This window comes from Physella acuta, unplaced genomic scaffold, assembly GCF_028476545.2.
Source record: "Physella acuta isolate Inbredline_101_S28 unplaced genomic scaffold, ASM2847654v3 ptg000061l, whole genome shotgun sequence".
NCBI lineage: Eukaryota > Metazoa > Mollusca > Gastropoda > Physidae > Physella > Physella acuta.
This window is the reverse complement of record NW_026731581.1, coordinates 40,001-53,121: the sequence shown is the minus strand read 5'-3', so window position 1 is coordinate 53,121 and position 13,121 is coordinate 40,001. Positions and strand designations below refer to the sequence as shown.

The 13,121-nt window shown below is 35.8% G+C and overlaps 3 protein-coding genes across 3 annotated transcripts in view; all 3 read right to left on the bottom strand.

Annotated features, from left to right (window-relative positions):
* Window positions 1-245: 245 nt before the first annotated feature.
* On the bottom strand, window positions 246-5,256 carry LOC131948993 (multiple epidermal growth factor-like domains protein 11). Its single transcript, XM_059310745.1, has 6 exons — window positions 5,054-5,256; window positions 2,543-2,755; window positions 1,569-1,709; window positions 1,232-1,372; window positions 883-1,008; window positions 246-268 (listed from the first exon to the last, which is right to left on the bottom strand). Exons 2-6 carry the CDS (start codon window positions 2,751-2,753, stop codon window positions 246-248), a joined length of 642 nt encoding a protein of 213 aa, XP_059166728.1. The 5' UTR covers window positions 2,754-2,755; window positions 5,054-5,256.
* A 199-nt stretch (window positions 5,257-5,455) lies between these two features.
* On the bottom strand, window positions 5,456-8,113 carry LOC131948979 (uncharacterized). The gene is made up of 5 exons (XM_059310735.1): window positions 8,045-8,113; window positions 6,787-6,872; window positions 6,172-6,303; window positions 5,881-6,039; window positions 5,456-5,649 (listed from the first exon to the last, which is right to left on the bottom strand). The coding sequence occupies exons 2-5, from the start codon at window positions 6,857-6,859 to the stop codon at window positions 5,456-5,458; spliced, it is 558 nt and encodes a 185-aa protein (XP_059166718.1). The 5' UTR covers window positions 6,860-6,872; window positions 8,045-8,113.
* Window positions 8,114-13,120: 5,007 nt separating this feature from the next.
* Window position 13,121, bottom strand: part of LOC131948973 (multiple epidermal growth factor-like domains protein 10) — a 3,865-nt gene continuing 3,864 nt past the window's right edge. The window contains exon 4 of the mRNA XM_059310726.1: window position 13,121. This exon is cut by the window's right edge and continues 271 nt beyond it. Coding sequence (XP_059166709.1) covers window position 13,121 — 1 coding nt within the window.

The window sequence follows — 13,121 nt, the reverse complement described above, 5'->3', positions numbered from 1 at the left end:
TTTGTGGCATGGCGAGAAAAAAATTGCTGGAAGTGAACGCAAAATTTCCCCCGATCCATTATTTTAGCAAATTATATTTGAGTTCCTAGTGAATAAATATCCATGGATCTTACTTTACAATGTTACCCTAATGATTGAATGTCTAATGTCTAAAATTACTCTCTTTGTTTTAGATTAATATTATATTTGTAAATGGTGTCACTTATCTATCACTTAAGTTTTGTAACAAAAAAAGAAAGCGTCAACTACCTTCGTATAACGTTTGGACCTGTAAAACACAAAATAATCTAGGGGTTTCATGTTTACTTGTGATTTGTAATATATAGAAATAATCTTTGTTTTATGTTTCTTCAATAAAAAAAATAATTTAAATTTAAAAATAAAATCGCTTACCCTTTGATTGCACTGCCATATTACACGAAACAAAACGCAACCGGAACTTTTTAAAGTAACGTTGGGAATACGAAACGAAAGATTTGAAACGTTTAACCATTTGCAAATGCATCGAAATACATTTTACCGTGGACAGCTTTAAATAAGTAAATAGTTACTTTCTAAACGAAAGTCAAAACATACTAGCTTTCTTTAACACATTTGATGTTAAAATTCTTAAATCTTAAATTTTGTTTAATATACATAGATATATAATGATATATATATATATATATATATATATATATATATATATATATATATATTAGATCGTGGAATCAATTTGGTATACTTATTACAATTGGTATGTTAATACCAAAGTTCTTGTTTTTATTTGTTTTACCTTGATAACAATGTGCTCCTGTATAGGACTGGTAAGTAGGTCACCAACCAGTTCTACGGCTCAATAAAACCTGCATGAGCAATAGAACTGTTTATTGATCTACTTACCAGCCCTATACCCATCACCACAACCTCTGTTGCATGTACCATTTACTGGGTCACAAGATTTATCTCTCCCACAATGTGAACTACACAACATGGAGCAGTTTATTCCCCATTTTCCAAAACCACAGGCTGTGTACAGGAACAGAGTATTAAGCAACTTGTAATCTCACTGGAACCACTTAAAATTGTTTTATAACAATGAGAATGATATAAAATCTTTAACCTGATTTTTGGATATTGCATTAGAATAAATCAGTTCCTCTGAGAATACATTTAATTAAGCTCATTACTTTTGAGTAGAGTACATTGAAGGTGTGTAAACTTTTCATAAAAATGTGTCATAAATATTTACCATCGTTACAGGTAGGTGTTTTATAACCCTCCACACAACCTCCAACACAGGCTCCAGTTATTCGGTCACATGACGTCATATCTAGACAGTTAATGCTGCACGTGTTGAAGCAGTCTACACCCCATGTTCCTGGACTACATGCTAGAGTAAAAACAAAACCAAACAGACCCAAACATAAATAGGTGATATGATGATTTACATGGTGGATGAAGGGCTAACTAACTTAACTTGCTAGGATCACATGTATTCACACTAATACAAGCCGGTAAAACGCAAGATTTATACAAATAAATAAAAATATGAAAAGAAAATTAACAACACATTTCTACCAACGTACGTGTCTGACATCCCATCCCTGTATAACCTGCAGCACATCCTGAAGAACAAGTTCCTGTGTCTGTAAAGCAGGGCTCGTCATTTCTACATCGACAGTCTTTGTTACATTCTAGGCCAAATTTGCCGGGTGGGCAGATGGAGTCTGTTAATTTAGTGAAAGCAAACAGACAAAAAACATAATGACAAAAATGTAACATGGCTTTTACTTTGTTAACTATATCCCTCATGTGTGACATTTGAACAAACAACACACATACAGAAAACACATAAACAGCAGTTCAAGATCTAAAGTTGATAGTTGACCTAAACTTATGAATATATATGTGGTCAGCACTTTTTCGAGGCGCCTCTACTTTCTTGAATCCGGTACACATTATGACAGATATTGAGTTTGAGACTTAATCTAAATTTTCATATTTTGTGTGTTCTACCACTCGATAACTAAGTTAAAGTGGTGTATATGTGGTATTTTAAAATAGTTAACACAAATGATAATTTTATTTGATACATGTATGTCTTGCAAAATAAACGATAATTTCAATATGTAAATATAAAGCAAATAAAACTGTGACACATTGAAATTATTCAATTAAATTGCAGAAATTTAATCTTACTCATAATTTGAATGTATCAATTAAAACATCGAATATCAAAATGATGATTACGTTTTAGAATGAAAACGTTAATATATGTTTTATACATTAATGCAATTATATTTTTAGACTATACTTTCCTGGTGAGTGTGTGTGTGTGGGGGGGGGGAGGCATATGCAATTAGGTTGGGGGAGGAGAGAATGGGGGAGGGGGCATTGTGGGTGTATTGTAAATGTAATTGTTTTTAATTTCGTCCAAGGATGAATGGTGTGAAAATATGATTTACTTATTTTACCATTTACAGCACTTATGGGAACAGAAGAATCTTTAAAGGCTTCAGCTAATTTAAAGAGTGAAAAAAAATAATAAAAAATTGTGTACCACCATAAGCTTCAAATTCGCAAAAGTTGATGATATTATCAGCCATTTCAACTGTAACGTTGGAAACCTGGAGTCTATCGGATGTTACGGTATAAACGAACTGAGGCTGGTCTGCAGTCTCTGTGTACGTTAAAACTGTTTGACCAGAGTTATCCCTGCTCACTAAGGTGAAGTTTCGGAGACGATTCATACAACACGAGACATCGTTCATCCCTTAAGACGTAAGAATAAAGAAACGTATTTTCAAAATTAAATGTACACATTTGAGGTAAAATAATACGTAGATTCCAAAAGTGATCTTCTAAAGCAATTAAAATTTTCGCTGGGCGGACGAAATTCTCCGGGGAGGCTGGGTACGGTCACTAGTAAAAGTATATATTTTCTACAAAAATATATATTTCATTATATTTCGGAGAGTGGGGGTGGGGGGGGGGGGGGTGAGGGGAGGGGAGGGGAGGGGGAAGACGTTTGTTTTTTGTTTGTAGGTTTGTTGGTTTTGTCCATCCTATTGCCATTAAAATGTGTAATTTGTTGAGAATAATCCTGGAGAGGTTTCTGTAAAAAAAAAAAAAAAAAAAAAAAAAAACGTTTCTCCAGGGCGGCGCCCCAGCAACGTGGGATTCGATTATTCTCTATATACGTTAACATAAACAAAAATAAAATACTTAAAAAAAACTTTTTAAAGAACACGTTTTTCTTGTGGACTAAAAAGTAGAAAATGAATTTTTCTTTTGTGCTTCCTCGAGCTGTGCAGATTCTTGTGATGACTGACAAAAAACGTGGGTACGTTCGGCATCAAAGTTCCCGACCCATCTGCCGACCCACGTTTTTTGTCAGTCATCACAAGAACCTGCACAGCTCGAGGAAGCACAAAAGAAACATTTATTTTCTACTTTTTAGTCCACAAGAAAAAGGTGGTTTTTTTTAAAGTTTTTTTAAGTATTTTATTTTCTCCTTTTTAGTCCGTTGCTACACATGAAAAACGTGGTTTTTAAAAAGTTTTTTATATAGTTTATTTTCTACTTTATCTAATGACTTGATTAAGTATGACTTGACTAAGTGTTTAAAAATACACGGACTAAATATCTTGAGCGACCGATACGCTTTAAACAGAGAAAGGGAGTAATTTAATTAAGCTAATTTAGGTCTCTAATTGCTAGTTTTTATGATTGCATCTGAAATTGTTAGGCGAAAATAGCCTGCATTCCTAATTTCAGATCTCTAGAGCAATCAGAAGTGGGCTAATTTTCGATGTCAATTTTAACAACAAACCCACAAACAAACAAATAAACGCGAAGCTGAGTTAAGAAAAACGTGTTAATAATATAAAAATCGCATGTGGTTTGACAGCATTCATCCGCGTGCCGTTAAACTTTGGAGAGTTAATAAAAATACTTCCGAGAAGCCTTATGCTAAAAAAATTAAAATTCTGGGCGGCACCCGGAGGGATGCCATTTTTCCCAATACACGGTTTGGCGGCGCCCAGAGTTCAAGAGCAGCTAACCATTAATTGGGCGTCGTGTATAGCGGATAAGGTGTGCTACTATATTAAGCGGGAAAACTGTAACAGGCGCTGCCGCCGGCGTCCCGGTGATTGCGTGACCCGAATCGCCCCGGGCTCCCCTGTGCGTATGGCGTCTAAAAAGTCATTGAATCAGGCGCGTCCCCTGGAGCCCCAGGCAGTGGGTAACTTTGCGCCACGGGCTCATCCGTGAGCGCTATTCCGTCTACGTTTTCTTTAAAGAGTGAAATTACCTATGGACATATTGCGTTGGTATAGTCGCTCCATAAATCAAATTATGCGCGTCTTCCGGCGCCCCGCAGGTTGCGATTAGGCGCCTGAGCTATCTTGTTTTCACTATGGCACCTACGTTAGTTTTAAAGAGCACAGTACAATATTAATACGGTGGCACGCGACATACGATGATTAAACAGAGCCTAGGGCTGTATGCGGCGCCCTTGCTCCAGAGAACACCCCCCTAATTTTCTGATGCCTGGGCAATCGCAGAAGTATGCTTTACTATTTTAAAGAGCAGTGTTTCTTCCAGACTTTTTTCTCCGGGGGGGGGGGGGGGGACTTGAAATTTTCGGGGGGGGGGGGGCGGTAGACTTTCTTCGAGGGGCGGACACTGTTAAAAATATATATTTTCTATATAAATTATATAAATTTCATTTCGTTCGGGGGGGGGGGGGGGCGGTAAAAAATTTTCGGGGGGGCTTTGCCCCCCCCCGAAGAGATGCCTGGAAGAAACTCTGACAAAGAGTGATTAACGTACACCTCGATCGATACAATATATAAGAGATCTCATTAGCGGCATAAACTTTAAATAGAGAGCGCGAGTTTGTGTTATTTTCTTATTTTCGGTGCATTTAAAAGATGTTTATTATAAAGGTTTTTATATTTGATATATTATATATAGCCAAATAGATACGCATTAAGACTAAATATCTGTAGTCTACTAATAAACTTGACATATTAAAACATAATGTATTCAATAAATATTCTCTTACAGCTAATGACTTTTTGATCAGATCTACTGTACAAGACATATCTGTTGACTAAATATTCTTTGTCAAACTGTACAGTCCAGTAGTGATACTGATATGTTTCAACACTGTGGATACATGTTCCTGTATACCAGTTAATATCTCTGTTGCCATCTACAGCATTATTTGATGGAAAGTCAGCATGATAGTAGCTGTCTTGTGATGTAGTTTGCTTTAATGCAACATTTCTTCCTGAATGTGTAAATAGTAGGCCTATGTATTAATCATAAGTTCATAAGCTATCAAAATATTTTGGAGTATTCATAAAAAAAAAAAATTTAAATAAAGAAAAATATTAATGTTCTCGTTTTTTTTTAAAGTTATTTTAATTCTTGCCTAAATAAAGCAAAATAAAATAAATCTACATTATATGTACTCGCCTCCGTTAACATAAAGAGAACAAAGATCCTGAAAGTTGTCGCCATATATCTTTATACTGTTTATCATAGAAATATTTTGGCTGCGTACTTCAACAGTCACGTTATTTATTTTAAACACTTGAATATTCTTGACAGGTGCGTCATTTATTATGAAAAAGATGTTTAGTTTTTCACTACTAACTGTAAAAAGAAATAAGAAACATAGGTTTGAATGTTTGTGAAAATATCTAAAAGAAAGTTTTCGGCAACACAAAGGATAAGGTTTTGGGAGTTGGGTTGAAAAAGATACGGGTGTGGGTATTTTAAATTATGATGTAGTTACTTTGTTTCAACATCAAAGGTTGTAATTTATATTGGCAATTAAAAGCTGCAGTTAAAATAAAAAGTACATACAAATTAAGTGCAACATACTCTGTGTTTTAAAACGCATCCATAAAAATGAAAAGAAATGTAAATTATTCCAAGTCAATTGCATGTATTGGTTGCCTGGGTCAACGTTACATTGGGTATCATCAGTAACACTTGCCAGAGCGTTGTTTGGTTGTATAGTAGCTGTTGTCACAAGATTCTCTGTGTAATAGAATTGTATTCATAGCAAACTTAGCTTCATTAAGAAGATTATTTCATTCACATTTAGAAAGATGGATTAAAACCATTCACTTAATAAACACCTGGTAACATTAATAAACGTATTTTACTCACGATATTGACAAGACGGACCAAACCATTCACTTAAACAACTGGCACCATCAGCACAAGTTCCATCAGGTAAACATTTGTTGTCGGTACATCGACACAGAAACTGTTGATTGCTACCAAACCAGGTATCTGCAACTGTAATCCAGATGATGTTTATATATATATATATATAATATGTATATATATATATATATGTATATATATATATGTATATATATATATATATATATATATATATATATATATATATATATATATATATATGTATACATATATGTATATATATATATATATATATATGTATATATATATATATATATATATATATATATATATATATATATATATATATATAAATATAAAAATATATATATATATATATATATATATATATATATATATATTTATATATATATATTTATATTTATATGAGAAACAAAACATTACAACTATCTATTTTATTCTGAAAGTATTATTTCAAGTACATGTTTTACACAATATGTAGGTCAGTTTGTATATTGTCCGGAGCCTTAATCCCAGACACTTAAGTGTTTGTGTCATCTGATTAAAAAACTACCCGTGTATAATTAAACTCCCATTATTTTTGAAATACTATACCGCAAATTGCGAAAGACAAACTTTGAACGACCCACACAAAAAACCAGTCAGAGTTGAAGTTCTTGATCCTCATTTTTATATATAGCCTGAAGTAATTGAAAAGAAAAATATGTTTAAAGCAACTGATTTTAACGTTATCATACGTTTTGATATTTAAATATAACGGTATGGCCGGGCGTCGGAACGTTTGATTGTTTACTGCAAAAGTTCCCAGATTTTTTACCCTTGGGTAGAAGAGAACCGTTAGTTGGGGAACGCAGCTTCTTTAGGAGACAACTCAAGAAAATGCTGCCTTGTGATTGGTTTTTGTGTGGACAGAAGCAATTGAAGCAAATTAAATGTACTAAGAAAAGCAGCCTGAAAAACAGTCAAGGGACATAACAATGTTAACGTTTCGGCACGTAAGAAATGTGTTGGAAGAAGTCCCCACTAATATTACAATTAAGAATGAGGAATAAGACAATTTAAAATATGTTAGTTTTCAGTTGAATAACTAAACGAGTTTTCAACTTAACAAACATGATGTTCTCTTTTCACTGACTTAAAAGAATTAATTGTTTAAAATGTTGTAATACTTATTCAAATATAGGCTATGGTTTAAGAGGCGTTAAAATTTTGAAATGAATACGTTTTAATAAATATAGAAAAACAGTTTAAAATGGGTAATTTTTTTACTATTCTATTTATAGTTTGCATTTTAATCCCTTTTGGTTATAGTATGAAGACAGTCCACGAAAACCTAAACCTGTCGTATAGCATACAGAGGCATAGCGACCCTTCCCGGCGCCCGGGGACAAACTTTCAATTTCGCGCCCCCTCGGGAGCAAATATTCAATTTGCATCCCCCCCCTCTCAACTTTTCGATGTGTACCCCCCCTCAAACTTTCGATTTGCACCCCCCCCCCCACCCCTTCTTAAACTGCAAAATGCAGCTAAAATAACATTTAATTTGTTTTTACAACCCATTTTGGCGCCCCCCTAAGGTCGACGCCCGGGGACATATGTCCCCCCTGCCCCCCCCCCCCCCATCGCTACGCCTCTGATAGCATATGATAGATGTAGCTCAGTTATAATTTGCTGTAGTTAGAGAAATAAATTCCCTTGATAGCTCATAATCTATTGTGATAACAGCCTAACGAACAACAATGTAGCTGTACGACACTATGTATCGTTAGCTGTTTATATCCTACTTACTATATAATGTAATCTAATTAAGAGTTATGTAATGTATTTGGTAGAACATTTAAAACCAACTTACCAATTGACGTAATCAAACACACTGTCTGTTTAGTGTCAAGGGTACAAGTACTGTTGTAGATTGAAACGTCTTAACTAACAGCGTTACAATAGACCTTGCAGTTAGATTATTCTTGCGTGACCTTAACTAAAAATAACTCTTAGTCTCTCAGAAGGATCGTTCTAAATACCTAATCCTAGACGCCCGACCTGTTCTTTACACTCATGATAATCTTTTTTCATAATAAATGAACCGTAAGTCCATCTGTTCTAGCAATACATAAGAGCGCGCGCACACATACGACACACACACACAACCATACACACACACATACACACATATACAAACACATACACATTTATATATATATATATATATATATATAATTTATATATATATATATATATATATATATATATATATATATATATATATATATATATATATATATATATATCCCTGAATTCCTCAGCGTCTAACTACCACCTAGGACAAACCCTCGACCTAACTACTAAGATCCAACAAATACCCCTGGTTAGTTTACATTCAAATAGTTCCTTACTAGAAAACAATGTCTAAAAATACACGGTTAGTAAGTATCGCGTTGATGCACTTATTTGTAAAATTGTTGAGTCACTATATTCGTAGAAGTATATGTGGCAACGCGCGCGGCTGGTACACACGTTTTTAATAAAGAGAAATACACATATAATAATTGTATCTAGGTCGAGTTCTAAAGATCGTAATGGGTGATGGCGGGTGTCTGAGTGTAAGTTTAAGTCCAAGAGAAGTCGCCTGTAGAAGTGTCAGGCGACTTAAGTCACCACCACCTGTATTAAGATACACTTTGCTTTTATTAAATGCCAATGAGGTAATGAAAATAGAATATGTTTCAAACGACATCATTATTAGTATTGAGCATGAAATATTGATCCATGTTATAGAGAAGTGAATCAGCAAAACTGAAACATTTAATATAATTTATTTATAAAGCGAAATTAAAAAAAAACAATTTAAAGAACATCCGTACGTTTTTACTTTTAAGTAGCCCATTAAAAACAGCGGACTTATGAGATAGCATGGTAGGCCCATAGGCCTAAATTGAAGTAAGGCGTACTATGTGTATTGGTCTGTCTTATATACGGGAGTGGTTGATTTATAGGATACTTACTACATACTACATGGAGATAAGAAATCAAGGAGATCTGGTTCGGTCTCTAGATCAGTTGGTTTCCACCAGGTTGTCACTTCCTCCTTGGTTGTATCGCACGACCTGGTTTGAGCATGTACAATAGTTCGAGTACCGAACTCGGGACTTTCAGGTTATGAAGCGAGGGTTCAAACACTAGACAACGCATTCACCAGATGTGCTTTAACAAATGTGACTATCGGGTGTCTTGTAGCTGATCGATATTATGAGATTAAAAGGCGGAGTTTTTAAATGTTGATGATCAGATAATAAAAGATAAAGTAGTTTCTTTGAAAGTAGGACAGTAGAACACGACGATTAACGTGCGAAAGTTGCGAGGTGAGAACTTTTGTTAGAGTTCGTAGTTGGCAATTACAGGAAGGCGGCCGGGCGAGAAAACGGTATAATTAATGTATACACTGATGTCACATGAACTCTAATTCATCTTCAGTAAATACTCTAGGTCTGATTCTATAACGTTGTAGCCTACTTTTAGTTGTAAGTTGATAACTAAATAGTTTGCTTGTTGGTTAGTATATGGTTAATTTACAAGACATAAAGTAGTCACATTAATGTCCTGAACTGCGACCCTGTCTAAACATAATCATATTACGAAGCAGAGGCTTTCTATATTTCTTAAGTACTGACTATGTTTACTTAAAATCTCTACGTCCTTTAAGTTATCCTACACATGAGTGACACGTAGAAAGTTGGGTACTGACTTTTTCAACAGATTACTAGCTGGAACGAAATCAAGACTACTTAGTTTACGACATTGTCCTTATATTGCTAACACAAAAACTACCATTAAATACTCGTATATAAGTTATTTATCATTGTCAAAACTGATGTACTCACTTTAGCCTAGCTTATCAAACAATGTAAGGGCTCTGTGATGATTTTTTTTACCGTTATTAGAGTGAAGTGTTTGCTTTGGTCTACGTTATCAAATGACGAGAAGGCCCTAATCATCTATATATATATAAAGCAAAGTGGTCAGGTGCCCGACAGGGCAATTCCCGGCGCCGGAGGCGCGTCAAATATCGCACGATGGTGCCTTGAGGCGATAGAACACGAGGGCCGGTGACGGTTGGCCGAAAAGTCTACGAGGAGGGGGTCAAAACTGACCTAGACTGACCGGCGCCTTATATGGGCTATATTACGAAAAAAAATTTCCTCCAACGACCCCCCTTGAAATTTTGTGAGGTGGTAGGAGAACGCCCCGGGGTGTCACAAAAAACTGGCCATGTCCGGGAAAATTCGTTAAATGGGTCAAAACTGACCAGTCGTATTTCCCTATATAATCTTTGTATTTTATGGGAAAAACAGAGGGTGATTTCAAAACGGATTTTAGGGCCCTTACCTTCTTTACATCTGGCTAAGTTTTTGCATGCTCTTAGGTAAATGGTTTGATCCATAGGAAAAACTGTCGGTTTCACTCAAAGCTCTCGACGAGGGCTAAAAAGTGACCGCGAGTGAAATTCTATTTATATGAGCTCTATTACGAAAATATATTTTCCTCCGATAACCCCCCCTTGAAATTTTGTGAGGTGGTAGGAGAACGACTTGGGGTGTCACAAAAAACTGGCCATGTCCGGGAAAATTCGTTAAATGGGTTAAAACTGACCAGTCGTATTTCCCTATATAATCTTTGTATTTTATGGGAAAAACAGAGGGTGATTTCAAAACGGATTTTAGGGCACTTACTGTTTTACATCTGGCTAAGTTTTTGCATGCTCTTAGGTAAATGGTTTGACCCATAGGAAAAACTGTCGGTTTCAATCAAAGCCCTCGACGAGGGCTAAAAAGTGACCGCGAGTGAAATTCTCTTTATATGAGCTCTATTACGAAAAAAATTTCCACCTATATGGTTATTATCTCTATAGCGTTCAAGAGCCCCCAAGATGGTGTTATTGTAACGACACATAACAACAACAACAGCCAATGGATCGGCCTGACCGCCGGACTTCTACTCATACCCTTTGTGTGTAGTGTCATACTGTTAATAGTTAAATGTAGACATTCAGGTGAGATTTACGTTATTTTTCCCTATTGATCATTGTTTAATTTAAAGAAAATTAAAGTGGTTTGATATAATTGTCGGTACAGATTTATACTTCTTCTTCTTCTTCTTCTTATGCGGAAACCGGCTCAGAAGGATGACTTCCATTAGCCAGGCAGGCCTCAATGTAGTAAGCCCCGGCCCCCGTTAAAGGACCAGGGCTCCCCACACATTGGTCGCTAAAACCGCGGTTTTCTCACCAGGCTTTTCTTCCCCTCCCACCAGACGCAGGACGTCGTCCCACCGCCTGGTACCCGGCTTGATCGTGGGGGGTATCTCTTCAGATCGAAAAACCTCTAGCGGCTGTTATCTGCCCCCGGCCGTCCCGCATCCACTTAACGTGGGTTTGGTCGGATCAGCGACATTATTCCGAAACCTCGTCAGGCCGCCGCTTCAAGTCAAAAGCGATATCTGACTCTTTTTGTTCCTGACTGTCTTGCACCTCTCCTCCCCCACGCTGTTCTGTGGGGGACTTGGGAGACCGACCCGCGGCATATCATACGCCGCTAGTTAGTTGTTTTATTTTCTACTTTTCAGTAATTCATAATTTGTGAATTCGACAGTACCAACGCTGCCACTGAAAATATTTCTTTAAAACACTATAAGTAGCTCGTTAAGGACGATAACCCCCCCCCCCCCCCTCAGTTAAAGTAAACTCCACTTAGTTACCCCTACGTTTAAAATCGTTTCAAACTATATTATCTGCCCCTAATAGTCGTCACTAAACCCGGCTTGCTTGTAAACATTTAGCGTGAACCACAGCTCAACAGACCATGTAGGGGTAGGGGTGGTAGGGAGCGCGCTTACAGCTTGTTTTCTAGCGTCTCCCAGAAGATAATTATATATATAGATAAACGGTCTGAAAATATTCTTGCTTTACATTAAGAGTAGACATTTCTTATTATGTAACTGTTCAATGTTTTGATACTTTAATAATTTCCGAGTCAACGCTTGCTGATAACGCGCTATAAATAAGTTTGGTTTTAGTTGTGTAAATAAACGCCAAAAAACCAAGTGGTAGGTCTAGATTTGGTTGCTGGTACTTTTGTCTACAATATACAAAATGTATATGTAAATCGTGTCTGAAACAACAAAACTAGGTATCTGTTTATCGGGGAAAAAATGTGTATATATCACAAACTTAAATAAGCATTGAATTAAAATCTATTGATAGTGGTGTTAACTTGTATATTAAAAGATATATTCTCGCTATGATCTAAGTATATTTAACTCCCTAATCAACGTTACAAACTGCAAGCTTTAAAATAATAATAATGTAAATAAATAGTTACACTTAAACCTACACTCTACACACCTACACACATACACACCTACATACTTACCTACATCTACACACCTACACACCTTCACACCTACCTACCTCTACACATTTACACACTTACATCTATACACGTACACGTAAACGTACACGTACACGTACACGTACACCTACACCTACACCCACACCTACACCCACACCTACACCCACACCTACACCTATAGATGCGCCTTTCATAAAAACCAGGCATCTTCACAACATGGCAAGTGTAATCTTTTTAATTTACTTTAAATCTAAATAATGTGATGTCTGTTTCCCAACATCGTCTAGATCGATGACATCATACGAATTTATATTGCCAGTGACACGTGCGTTGTTCTGAGCACCAGAAGGCGTAATATCAGTCACTTCATCGTACGCGTTGTTTTGTTCTGGAAAATAATAGCATGGCCAATTTTAAAATTCATGTTTTAAAATTCTAAATAGAAAATTTTTTAAATTCATGATTCACAGATGTTTTTTATTTCTATAAATAATGCTTAATGAGCTAAAATTCAATTGTGTAGAT

Bases quoted from the DNA above. Each gene is read 5' to 3' on its own strand.
- LOC131948979 (XM_059310735.1), bottom strand. From the start codon at position 6,859: ATGAGGATCAAGAACTTCAACTCTGACTGGTTTTTTGTGTGGGTCGTT. The intron at 6,304-6,786 runs GTATAGTATTTC...TCTGGATTACAG, and splicing joins TTTGTCTTTCGCAATTTGCG to TTGCAGATACCTGGTTTGGT. The intron at 6,040-6,171 runs GTGAGTAAAATA...TCTATTACACAG, and splicing joins TGGTCCGTCTTGTCAATATC to AGAATCTTGTGACAACAGCT.
- LOC131948993 (XM_059310745.1), bottom strand. From the start codon at position 2,753: ATGAACGATGTCTCGTGTTGTATGAATCGTCTCCGAAACTTCACCTTA. The intron at 1,710-2,542 runs GTACACAATTTT...CTAAATTAACAG, and splicing joins CGAATTTGAAGCTTATGGTG to ACTCCATCTGCCCACCCGGC. The intron at 269-882 runs GTAAGTAGATCA...TGTGTTTTACAG, and splicing joins TGGTGATGGGTATAGGGCTG to GTCCAAACGTTATACGAAGG.